The following is a 13,412-nucleotide window of genomic DNA, read 5'->3' as shown; positions in this document are numbered from 1 at the left end:
TCTCTGACTGTGTGTGTGTGCGTCTCTGACTGTGTGTGTGTGTGTGCGTCTCTGACTGTGTGTGTGTGTGTGCGTCTCTGACTGTGTGTGTGTGTGTCTCTGACTGTGTGTGTGTGTGTGCGTCTCTGACTGTGTGTGTGCGTGTCTCTGACTGTGTGTGTGTGTGTGTCTCTGACTGTGTGTGTGTGTGTGTCTCTGACTGTGTGTGTGTGTGTGTCTCTGACTGTGTGTGTGTGTGCGTGTCTCTGACTGTGTGTGTGTGTGTCTGACTGTGTGTGTGTGTGTCTCTGACTGTGTGTGTGTGCGTGTCTCTGACTGTGTGTGTGTGCGTCTCTGACTGTGTGTGTGTGTGCGTCTCTGACTGTGTGTGTGTGTGTGCGTCTCTGACTGTGTGTGTGTGTGTGTCTCTGACTGTGTGTGTGTGTCTCTGACTGTGTGTGTGTGTCTCTGACTGTGTGTGTGTGCGCGTCTCTGACTGTGTGTGTGTGTGCGTCTCTGACTGTGTGTGTGTGTGTCTCTGACTGTGTGTGTGTGTGTCTCTGACTGTGTGCGTGTGTGTGTCTCTGACTGTGTGCGTGTGTGTGTCTCTGACTGTGTGTGTGTGTGTCTCTGACTGTGTGTGTGTGTGTGTCTCTGACTGTGTGTGTGTCTCTGACTGTGTGTGTGTGTGTCTCTGACTGTGTGTGTGTGTGTGCGTCTCTGACTGTGTGTGTGTGTGCGTCTCTGACTGTGTGTGTGTGTCTCTGACTGTGTGTGTGTGTGTGTGCGTCTCTGACTGTGTGTGTGTGTGCGTCTCTGACTGTGTGTGTGTGTGTGTCTCTGACTGTGTGTGTGTGTCTCTGACTGTGTTTGTGTGTCTCTGACTGTGTGTGTGTCATCTCTAACTGACTGTGTGTGTGTCTCTGACTGTGTGTGTGTGTGCGTCTCTGACTGTGTGTGTGTGTGTCTCTGACTGTGTGTGTGTGTGTGTCTCTGACTGTGTGTGTGTGTGCGTCTCTGACTGTGTGTGTGTGTGTGTGTGCGTCTCTGACTGTGTGTGTGTGTCTCTGACTGTGTGTGTGTGTGTGTCTCTGACTGTGTGTGTGTGTGTCTCTGACTGTGTGTGTGTGTGTGTGTCTCTGACTGTGTGTGTGTGTGTCTCTGACTGTGTGTGTGTGTGTCTCTGACTGTGTGTGTGTGTCTCTGACTGTGTGTGTGTGTGTCTCTGACTGTGTGTGTGTGTGCGTCTCTGACTGTGTGTGTGTGTCTCTGACTGTGTGTGTGTGTGTCTCTGACTGTGTGTGTGTGTGTGTCTCTGACTGTGTGTGTGTGTGTGTCTCTGACTGTGTGTGTGTGTCTCTGACTGTGTGTGTGTGTGTGTCTCTGACTGTGTGTGTGTGTGTGTCTCTGACTGTGTGTGTGTGTGTCTCTGACTGTGTGTGTGTGTGTCTCTGACTGTGTGTGTGTGTGTCTCTGACTGTGTGTGTGTGTGTGTCTCTGACTGTGTGTGTGTGTGTGTCTCTGACTGTGTGCGTGTGTGTGTGTCTCTGACTGTGTGCGTGTGTGTGTGTCTCTGACTGTGTGTGTGTGTTTCTGACTGCGTGTGTGTGTGTGTCTCTGACTGTGTGTGTGTGTGTCTCTGACTGTGTGTGTGTGTGTCTCTGACTGTGTGTGTGTGTGTCTCTGACTGTGTGTGTGTGTGTCTCTGACTGTGTGTGTGTGTGTCTCTGACTGTGTGTGTGTGTGTCTCTGACTGTGTGTGTGTGTGTCTCTGACTGTGTGCGTGTGTGTGTGTGTCTCTGACTGTGTGTGTGTGTCTCTGACTGCGTGTGTGTGTGTGTCTCTGACTGTGTGTGTGTGTGTCTCTGACTGTGTGTGTGTGTGTCTCTGACTGTGTGTGTGTGTGTCTCTGACTGTGTGTGTGTGTGTCTCTGACTGTGTGTGTGTGTGTCTCTGACTGTGTGTGTGTGTCTCTGACTGTGTGTGTGTGTCTCTGACTGTGTGTGTGTGTCTCTGACTGTGTGTGTGTGTGTCTCTGACTGTGTGTGTGTGTGTCTCTGACTGTGTGTGTGTGTGTCTCTGACTGTGTGTGTGTGTGTGTCTCTGACTGTGTGTGTGTGTGTCTCTGACTGTGTGTGTGTGTGTCTCTGACTGTGTGTGTGTGTGTCTCTGACTGTGTGTGCGTGTGTGTGTGTGTCTCTGACTGTGTGCGTGTGTGTGTGTCTCTGACTGTGTGCGTGTGTGTGTGTCTCTGACTGTGTGTGTGTGTCTCTGACTTTGTGTGTGTCTCTGACTGTGTGTGTGTGTCTCATCTCTGACTGACTGTGTGTGCGTCTCTGACTGTGTGTGTGTGTGTGTGCGTCTCTGACTGTGTGTGTGCGTGTCTGACTGTGTGTGTGCGTGTGTGCGTGTCTCTGACTGACTGTGTGTGTGTGCGTCATCTCTGCTGCATAGGCGCTGCTCTCCGCCTCGTGCTTCATGTCCCCCGCTGAGAGCCGCTCTTCGCAGCAGAGGAGCCGCGTCCGAATGTTCGGCCCCGAGTTGCTGTGCCGCTCGGCTCGCGAGCAGCGCTGGGACCGGGCGCGCGTAGTCTGCCGGCAGCCCTACAACTCGGTGAGCCCCGGGGGGGGGGGACAGACATGTACACGCATGCACGCACGTATGCTCACACGCTCGCTTGCTTGCATGTGTAATGGGTTCCGGAGACACTTGTAGAGGTAACTTCTTTATTACAATCCAACAGCACTCCCAACAGTCCTGATACTCTGTTACAGCCTAGGTACACAGCCTAGGTACACAGCCTAGGTACACAGTCTAGCGACACAACCTAGCGACACAGCCTAGGTACACAGCCTAGGTACACAGCCTAGGTACACAGCCTAGGTACACAGCCTAGGTACACAGCCTAGGTACACAGCCTAGGTACACAGCCTAGGTACACAGCCTAGGTACACAGCCTAGATACACTACTCTGGCTACGATCTGGAACTCGCCCTCACAAGGACGTAGAGCCGGAGTTCCAGAGTCCCACCACTGGCCCTCACAGCGTCCCAGGGTCCTGAGATGGCTGGTCTTGGGTCTTGGGTCTTGAGCTACAACTGGCCCCGATCGGCCAGGTAGCTGCCCTTTTATGCCTCGTCCCCAACGAGGGGTGGGGCCGCGTGCGCCCCCAGATATCCCACAGAGCACACACAGCCCCCCCCGCTGGTGGCGCCAAGGGGCTTAACTGTCTGGGTTGCCTAGGGTCCCAGAGCCCCCAGCAGCCCCTCCCCTCTTATGTCACTACACATGCAAGCAAATGCGCAAAAGACGCCCGCAATACCCAGTAGACTCTCGATTATCCGCGCCGACGACCTTCACTGCGGTTGTGTGTGCAATTGTGTGTCATGGGCACGCTGATGGGAACTTGATGGTGGTCATGCGATGAAATGGTATACATCTTCTTGGTTCTTTCGGTAAAGTCATCACGTAGAAGGGAAGTAATAAAATAATAAAGATAAAACATAATAAAATAATTCTCACGACGTTTCGGCCAAAACGCATTGTTGTTTCGGCATTGTGGCCGAAACGTCGTGAGAATTATTTTATTATGTTGTATTTTTATTATTTTATTACTTCCCTTCTACGTGATGACTTTACCGAAAGAACCAAGAAGATGAATCCCTGCAGTCACGAAAGCTTTAAATCGAGAGATGGTATACCTCTAGATTTGAAGCTTTCGTGACTGCAAGGATTCATATTCTTAGGTTTTTTCGGTAAAGTCACTTGATACAGCAATCGTGCTGTGATGGTTCCACCTGAAGACGGAAGCTTGTGTTGCCTCCGAAACGTCGTGATTTTTATTTTACTTTTATTAATTTAAATTTTTTACCTACGTGACTTTACCGGAAAAAACCCTAAGAATAAGATGGTATGCCTGTCAACCCGTACGATTTACCCGTATTCTTCTACAGGGACATTGAGTTTTGAGGTCCAATAGGGCTACTGGTGGAGCCAGTGGGGGTGGGGTGGGGTGGCACGTACCTCCCCAATGATCCGATCGAAATCTCTCATCTCGATCGGATCATTGGGGTTTATTAGTAATAAATCGGCATCTTGCGACCCTCACTGCCACTGTGTAGCATATTATTACGTGCCAGGGACTCTACGAGATGATAGGACAATAGTCTGAGTCCATAATTGGCAATAAGTAACGGCAAAGCAGTTATAAATGACTCACAGAATTGTGTGCAGTTGCCCATGAGAACCACCACCTATACTCATCTTCTTGGTTCTTTCGGTAAAGTCACGTAGAAGGGAAATAATAAAATAATACAAATAAAACATAATAAAATAATTCTCACGACGTTTCGGCCACAACGCAAGCAGCCGTCCTCAGGTGGAGAACAGGTTTGTCGAGAAGACAGTTGTGTGTGCAATTGTGTGTCATTCAGAATCTGTCTCCTCGACAGACGCTGTTCTCCACCTGAGGACGGCTGCTTGCGTTGTGGCCGAAACGTCGTGAGAATTATTGTATTGTGTTTTATTTTTATTATTTTATTATTTCCATTCTACGTGACTTTACCGAAAGAACCAAGAAGATGAATCCTTGCAGTCACGAAAGCTTTAAATCGAAACACCACATATACTCTTAGGTTTTTTGGTAAAGTCACGTGGGTAAGAAATTAATAAAAGTAATAATAGAAATACAATTTTATTTTAATTATTTTATTTCTGATAATTGGTTTTTTACCCTTCTATCTGGCAACAAAACTGACACCTTTTTTTACAAGGAGTCATGTTTGCATTGACCACAATACATGCAGCCATAATGCAAACAAAAACCACAACTCTGATAATGTATGCACTGTCCTTGAAGTTGATTGGTCCACACCCGAGACAGCTTTTCTTAGAGCCTAGTCTCACATGGTGTTGGACCAGATGACGCCAAAAGGCGCACAACTCAAAGACAATGCACCATCAGAGTATGAGAGCTCGGGGTAAGCATTTACACCATTGGAACCTCATTTGCCAGTAAATAATATGATAAAAAAAATTTACGCTTCTATCTGGCAGCAAAACTGGCACCTTTGTTTTTTACAAGGAGTATTATTACTTTTAAATTAAAATTTATATTAAAATTAATAAAAGTAATAATAGAAATGAAATTATTTTATTTTAATTATTTTATTCCTATTATTACTTTTATACATTTTAATTTTATTTTTTACCTACGTAACTTTACCGAAAAACCTAAGAGTATGAATCCTTTGCAGTCACGAAAGCTTCAAATCTAGAACCACCACCTAGCTGCGAAAATTGTGTTCTGCCCTGGGCGAGGGAGATGTCTGCTCCCACCCTGGCTGCGCGCGGTTTACACTGCTGGTGACTAACCCCGTGTCTGTGTCTCCATGTCCCCGTGTCTGTGTCTTCGTGTCCCCGTGTCTGTGTCTCCATGTCCCCGTGTCCTTGTGTCTGAATATCTGCGTGTCTGTGTCTCCGTGTCCCCGTGTCTGTGTCTCCGTGTCCCCATGTCTGTGTCTTCGTGTCCCCGTGTCTGTGTCTCCATGTCCCCGTGTCCTTGTGTCTGAATATCTGCATATCTGTGTCTCCGTGTCCTTGTGTCTGAATATCTGCATGTCTGTGTCTCCGTGTCCCCGTGTCTGTGTCTCCGTGTCCCCGTGTTCTTGTGTCTGAATATCTGCATGTCTGTGTCTCCGTGTCCCCGTGTCTGTCTCCATGTCTCCGTTTCCTTGTGTCTGAATATCTGCATGTTTGTGTCTGCATGTTTGTGTCTCCGTGTCCTTGTGTCTGAATATCTGCATGTCTGTGTCTCCGTTTCTCCGTGTCCCCGTGTCTGTGTCTCTGTGTCCCCGTGTCCTTGTCTGAATATCTGCATGGTTGTGTCTCCGTGTCCCCGTGTCTGTGTCTCTGTGTCCCCGTGTCTGTTTCTCCATGTCCTTGTGTCTGAATATCTGCATGTCTGTGTCTCCGTGTCCCCGTGTCTGTGTCTCCGTGTCCCCCCCGCCCCCATCTCCACGTCAGTCCCTGGCGTATGGCCTCGCGTTCATCCGCTTCAACTCGGTCCCTGAGGATTCCTCCACAGACGACGCTCCACAAGCCAAGCAGGTGCAGCCCGGCGCCTCTCCCGTGAACCCCCATCATCCCCTCGGTGACCCCCATCCCCTTGGTGACACCCATCCCCTCACCTGGTACACAGGAGGACGTGGGTTTGACCCCGACCCTGACTACCCGGTGACCAGGAGATGTTAACTACCTCACCTGGTACACAGGAGGTCGTGGGTTTGATTCTGAACCTGATGCCACGGTGACCAGGAGATGTTAACTACCTCACCTGGTACACAGGAGGTCGTGGGTTTGATTCCGAACCTGATGCCATGGTGACCAGGAGATGTTAACTACCTCACCTGGTACACAAGAGGTCGTGGGTTTGATTCCGAACCTGATGCCACGGTGGCTACGAGATGTTAACTACCTCACCTGGTACACTGGAGGTCGTGGGTTTGACCCCGACCCTGACTACCCGGTGACTAGGAGATGTTAACTACCTTGCTTGGTTTACAGGAGTGTGTGGGTTCGATCCCAGACCCTGACACCTGCTGCTGTATATAGTTTGCATCTTGCTTGCTCTCTCTCTTGCCCCGTGATGGCCGGGTGCTTTTTTTTCTCTGGGTCCTCCGTTTTTTTAAATCCTTTATTTTAAGTTCACTTGCTTGCTTGCTTGCGCGCTTACGACCGTGAAAATCTTTCGGTCGTTTTTTAACGCACTTCCCGTGATCCAATCGAGCTGACATTTTGCACACAGACTCGTTGTGCGTGACAATTAGGGGTCGGCACGGTTTGAACCGACTCAAACTGGTTTCAAATTGAGCAAGCCAAACCAAACCAAACCAGCGACGACTGAACCAAACCAAACCAAAACCAAACCAAACTAAGCTAAACCAAACCTCTTGAGTTGGCTTGAACCGAAAAGATGCGCGGCAAACAATATTCGCATTCAATACAAATATCAAGTGTATTAATCGCTAATTTCTACGCAGGCTTTCTTCATATTGAGATTCACTAGCAAGTACTGGACGACGATGTCGTCCACAGCCATCTCCTCAAGCTTGGCACGCCCAATGTCCTTGAACGCAGTGTGGTAGTTCAATGGCAGTGAAACCCCAACACTAGGCAACATCCGCGCCCACGAGCGCACACACATCTCGGCCTTGAACGTGCACTTGTGCAGGTTTGGTCGGTCGAGAAAGGAGCGCTTGGCGGCCGAGTTTGCTCTCTCGGAGGGCACGGACGACGCCGGGATAGGCAAATAGTCGAGGGCCACGCGTCGTAGGCGTGGGTACTTGCCGCCGTACAGCTTCCACCACTCGACGACGTCCATGCTCAGGTCCTGAGTCGGCTCAAGCAGGAAGCGGTCGACCTCGGAGGCGGCGCCGTCGTGAGCGTTGGGCGCGTAGACCATGTCAAAGAGGATGTTAATGCCGCCACGCGGCGCCGCCTTCGGCGCCGCGTCCGTCGTCAACGCTGGGTAGCGCTGGTTGAGAATGTCCGTCATCATGTCCTTGATATTGCTGTACTCGGTGCTCGAGGCCGCGGGCTTGGGGTGGCGCAGGTCGAGAAAGCGGGCGACGCGGCTTGGTTCGGACGAGAGAAGGTCGCTGTACTTGACCATGTAGTCGGAGATGGTCACGGCGGCCGAGCTCACGACCACATGAGGACTCGGGCGGTGGGTCATGCAGTGGCTCAAGAGAGCCTCCTGCGCCGTGATGGCGTTCGAGATGGTGCAGTACTCCTCGGCGCCCATGGCATCGGAGATGGCCGCCGGCTTCTCCAAGAACTGGCAGAGCAGCGCCGCCTGCTCCCACTGCTCGTCCGACAAGCCGGCCTGGCTCCGCGACCAGCCGGGCTCAAGGCAGATGGCGTCGATCACTTGGCGCTGCCTTAGCGACGCCGTGAGCATCACGTACGTGCTACCCCAACGTGTGACCACGTCGAGGCAAGGCGGCTGCAGCGGGCACTTGAGGTAGTGCCGCGCGAGCGACGTGTAGGCCGCCCTCTTCGTCTTGCTCTTGCGGATAGCGCCGAGCGTCGCGCGGAGGCTGCGCAGCAGTGTCTCGAACGCGCCGAATGAGGCCTTGACGCCGAGGTTGACGCAGTGCGCGATGCACCGCAAGCAGCACGTCGAGCGCAGGTTGCTCCCCTCGAGGAGCGTGAGGGACTTGGCGGATGCGACGGCGTCAGAACCGGTGTCGGTGACGACGGCGAGCAGGCGCGGCCACACGCCAAAGTCGTCGAGCAGCTCGTGCAGGCGCTGCGCCATGCGCTTGCCCACGCCTTCGCCCAGGGCCACCCAAAAGAAGTCAATGATGCAGTTGCACATGGAGAACGACGCCGGGTCCATCCAGTGGAGGGTGACCGAGAAGAAGCCGGTCATGGCGTCGTTTGTCCAACCGTCGTAGGTCAAGGAGACGCAAGAGCCAAAAGTAGTAAAGTACTGTAGCACGAGTAGCTTGAGGACGACATACATCTCGAGCATGCGGCGCTTGACCGTGCGCTCAGACTTGGGCTCGTAACCCGGGGCAGCTCGTTGAAGAAGAGTCGTAAAGGGATCCGATGTTACGTGTTTATGGCCTAGACCACTCGTCGCGATGTACTCGGCGACAAAGCTGTCCATGGCCTTGCTCGCGTGCGCTGACATGGGCGTGGCCATCTTGGACTGCACGAGCAAACCCTTCCCCGTCGGCGGCGACGTGACGACCGTGGGCGACTCGGGGTTGACGATCCCATGGGTCTTGAGATGCTTGATACGGGTGCCCGAGGAGGTGGAGCCCGCGTACTGGAGGGTGCAGATCTTGCAGGTCCGGCTCTGCACGTCGCCCGCGGCCTGGCTCGTCTCAAAGTACTCGTCGTGCCACAGCGCTCGGGACACACGGGCCTTCTTGGGCTTGGGCTGCGTCGCGGTCTGCAGCGCTGCGGCGCCGAGGGTGCGCATGAGGCTCTGCCGCGTGTCGCCGCGCGTGGCGTCCGGGCTCTTACGTTCGCTCGCCATCGGCTCCTCGTCGCTACCGGCGTGTTTGGTCTCTTCCACGTCGTGGATGAGATACCTTGTGATGCTGGAGCCGCCGGGGATGGCGCCGTCTTGAGCCGCTCGAGCCATGGAGATGCAATTGCAAAGTGAATTCGCAGGCAAAGGCAACTACAGCATGTCCTTTCGTGTCGCCTTTACAACCAACCAAACTAGTTTGAGCCGGTTCCACCCTGTCCGAGCCAAACCGAGTCGGTTTTCGTAGCCCCAAACCAAACCGAACCAGTTCAAACAGAGCCAAACCAAACCGATTTGGTTCGGTTCAAACCGCGGTTTGGTGGTTTGAGCCAAACCGTGCCGACCCCTAGTGACAATTAATTTTCGTGAAATTTTTTTTCCAAAGTTTTACACTTTTTAGCAAAAAAAATAAATTAGATTTAATTACCAATTGCTTAATGGTGGCAGGCAATCATCTGACCCATAGGTGGCAGCCATCTCAAGCCAGAGGACGAGAGGACTCTAGCCGCCACGCATATAAAGGATTTATAGTGAAAAACTTTGTTTTTACGGGTTCATTTTTTTTACCCTCCACATTTAGAATCAACGTGCATTGAAATTTTTAAAGATTCATATTCTTAGGTTTTTTCGGTAAAGTCACGTAGGTAAAACATCAAAATTAATGAAAATAAAATAAAACAAAAATCACGACGTTTCGGAGGCAACACAAGTCTCCGTCATCAGGTGGGACCGTCACAGCCGGATTAGCTGCATCAAGTGAGGCAATGATTCAAGATGTAATCCCTTATAAGCAAGTTGAAGGGGGGAGGAGGGGGGGCTCATCAGAATGTGGTAGCCAATGAATGGAACGTATCGGGAGGGAGGGGGGCGGGGCTCAAAGACAGCACGGAGTGCTAAGTACAACGTATCGGGAGGGGGAGGGGGGGGGGCGGGGCCAAAAAAAATGTGGACGACGGCTTGGAAGTGGTTGCTGCTGCACACGCCAACACATTGGAACGAGAGGGGGAGGGGAGGCCTGATACACATGATAGACAAAAGAACGGAAATGCCCATGTTTATACCAATGCTGGCTGAACAATGAAGAGAGTACTGTTAAAAAATAACTGGGGATATTAACACTCGGTAAAGTAAAGTAAAATAGTGCCTGTCAGATAAGATGGTCCAAAAAAGTGTAATTAAGTCTTTTTTGCGTGGTTGATAACATCTTTCCAATGATTACTAAGTTTGTACCCATCATCACGGTTGAAATTATGTCTGTGTTTGTATATTTGTATGGCTTCGTGTACAAACCTTTGATGGTAGCCGGGAGGTTTGCAGAGAACCTTGGTCTCGGAAAAGACAATTTCATGAGCGCCCACCGAGTTGTAGCAATGATCGGCAACGGCCGAAGAATCAGTTCTGCCGTGTTTCAGATCTGACTTGTGCTCGCGGACACGATCAGAAACATGACGTTTCGTTTCTCCAATGTAGCAATCACCACAAATGCAACTCAATTTGTAGACTCCAGGATACTGTAAGTCAGGAACGACATCCTTCACAGATGGAATCAGGTCACGGAGTTTATGCACTGTACTGAATCGGACTTGGATCTTATGTTTGTTTAGAATTTTGGAGATCTTTTTGGTCACGCCTGCTATGTATGGTACACATGGCCTCCCAGCATTGAACCACTTCTTGGACCACATCAATTCCAGACACCCATCCATCAGATTCACCATGGAAGTGGAGAAAGACGGTAAACTACCATTCTTGGATATTCTGTTTGAGAGGAGGCCTGACGGATCCTTGGGACATTCTGTCTACAGGAAAGCCACCCACACAGATTCCTACTTGAAACCGGATTCCCACCACCACCCATCTCAAAAGAATTCTCTCGTCAAAACGCTATACCACAGAGCCCATGGCATTTCTGACAAACACCACCTGACCGGTGAATTAAGACATGTACATCGGGCCCTCAGGATGAACGGATACTCTGACCGTACTATCCGCCAAGCTGTCTCTCCCACCACACAGCAACAGCCACATGAAACTCCGACCAAAACCATCACGTTACCATACATAGCAGGCGTGACCAAAAAGATCTCCAAAATTCTAAACAAAGATAAGTTCCAAGTCCGATTCAGTACAGTGCATAAAATCCGTGATCTGATTCCATCTGTGAAGGATGTCGTTCCTGACTTACAGTATCCTGGAACCTACAAATTGAGTTGCATTTGTGGTGATTGCTACATTGGAGAAACGAAACGTCATGTTTCTGATCGTGTCCGCGAGCACAAGTCAAATCTGAAACACGGCAGAACTGATTCTTCGGCCGTTGCCGATCATTGCTACAACTCGGTGGGCTCTCATGAAATTGTCTTTTCCGAGACCAAGGTTCTCTGCAAACCTCCCGGCTACCATCAAAGGTTTGTACACGAAGCCATACAAATATACAAACACAGACATAATTTCAACCGTGATGATGGGTACAAACTTAGTAATCATTGGAAAGATGTTATCAACCACGCAAAAAAGACTTAATTACACTTTTTTGGACCATCTTATCTGACAGGCACTATTTTACTTTACTTTACCGAGTGTTAACATCCCCAGTTATTTTTTAACAGTACTCTCTTCATTGTTCAGCCAGCATTGGTATAAACATGGGCATTTTCGTTCTTTTGTCTATCATGTGTATCAGGCCTCCCCTCCCCCTCTCGTTCCAATGTGTTGGCGTGTGCAGCAGCAACCGCTTCCAAGCCGTCGTCCACATTTTTTTTGGCCCCGCCCCCCCCCCTCCCCCTCCCGATACGTTGTACTTAGCACTCCGTGCTGTCTTTGAGCCCCGCCCCCCTCCCTCCCGATACGTTCCATTCATTGGCTACCACATTCTGATGAGCCCCCCCTCCTCCCCCCTTCAACTTGCTTATAAGGGATTACATCTTGAATCATTGCCTCACTTGATGCAGCTAATCCGGCTGTGACGGTCCCACCTGATGACGGAGACTTGTGTTGCCTCCAAAACGTCGTGATTTTTGTTTTATTTTATTTTATTTTCATTAATTTTGATGTTTTACCTACGTGACTTTACCGAAAAAACCTAAGAATATGAATCCTTGCAGTCACGAAAGCTTCAAATCTAGAATTTTTAAAGATTATTTTTGCTGCCGTAATTTTTCCCAAATGATGAGGCCCACTTCGGTTGACCTATCATTTGTGGTAGCCAGGTCGCATCTGAAAAAACAGGTCCCTGCGGGGTGGGGTGGTAAGAACAAATAACCAAAGAATATAAACATAATGTAACGTTACACTTGTTTAGCCAGGAAAGCGTCACTGAGTCTAAAGGTTTTTGTAGAGTCCTGCCAAGTGTTTGCAGTAGGGGGCGATGTTGCTACACGGACGGACGGACGGACGGACGATGTAATCTATTGTAGGCTGGTTCACTTCGTTCCTACCAGTATAAGTTGATGGCTCCAGTGGGCTTTGCCTGGTAGGATGGTGGATGGTTTCGTTTGTATTTGTATGTGCGTTGGGTGATTTTAAAGACCTTTTTTGCACATTGCACTATTTCATTTCGCCTCCTTTGCCAGTACCAAAATATAAGAATAGGGTTTTTCCCACTCGTACTCTTAGGTTTTTTTCCGGTAAAGTTACGTAGGTAAAATAATAATATTAAAATAAAATAATAATATTACATCAAAATAACTAAATAAAATCACGACGTTTCGGAGGCAACACAAGTCTTCGTCTTCAGGTGGGACCGTCACAGACAAATTTACTGTGTCAAGTGGGGGGTGGGGGGGGGTGGGGTGGGGTGGCACGTGCCCCCCCCAATGATCCGATCTAAATCCCTCATTTCGATCGGATCGTTGGGGTTTATCAGTAACAAATCGGCATTTTGCGACCCCCACTGCCACCGTGTAGCATATTACTACGTGCCAGGGACTCTATGAGATGATAGGACAATAGTTTGAGTTCACGATTGGCAATAAGTAACGGCAAAGCAGTTATAAGTGACTCACAGAATTGTGCGCAGTTGCGTATACAGTACACGACTTCCCTGAAGGCATCATACTTTCAGCGAGCGCGATGCCGATCACACACGGTTCGAATTCGACCCTCGATCGATGACTGCGCCATCAGAGACACGGATCTGAGCGTGGTGCTGTATCAAGTGGTACAGTAAATTTGGCTGTGACGGTCCCACCTGAAGACGTCGAAATTTAATTTAGTTATTTTCATGTATTATTATTTTTTATTTAAATCCTTTATATTAAGTTCGCTTGCTTGCTTAGGACCGTGCAAATCTTTCGGTCGTTTTTTAACCCACTTCCCATGATCCAATCGAGCTGACATTTTGCACACAGACTCGTTGTGCGTGACAATGCATTTTCGTGAAATTTTTACA

At 49.9% G+C, this 13,412-nt stretch overlaps 1 protein-coding gene across 1 annotated transcript in view; it reads left to right on the top strand.

Moving 5' to 3' along the window:
* Positions 1-13,412, top strand: part of LOC144737947 (DNA repair protein XRCC1-like) — a 72,243-nt gene that overhangs the window by 10,805 nt on the left and 48,026 nt on the right. The window contains exons 4-5 of the mRNA XM_078620853.1: positions 2,434-2,592; positions 6,004-6,087. Of these exons, the coding sequence (XP_078476979.1) occupies positions 2,434-2,592; positions 6,004-6,087 (243 nt within the window). The remainder of the gene's footprint in view (positions 1-2,433; positions 2,593-6,003; positions 6,088-13,412) is intronic.

Source organism: Lampetra planeri, chromosome 76, assembly GCF_965212315.1.
Source record: "Lampetra planeri chromosome 76, kcLamPlan1.2.h2, whole genome shotgun sequence".
Lineage (NCBI taxonomy): Eukaryota > Metazoa > Chordata > Hyperoartia > Petromyzontiformes > Petromyzontidae > Lampetra > Lampetra planeri.
The sequence above is the reverse complement of the archived record's forward strand: the minus strand, read 5'-3'. Positions and strand labels throughout refer to the sequence as shown.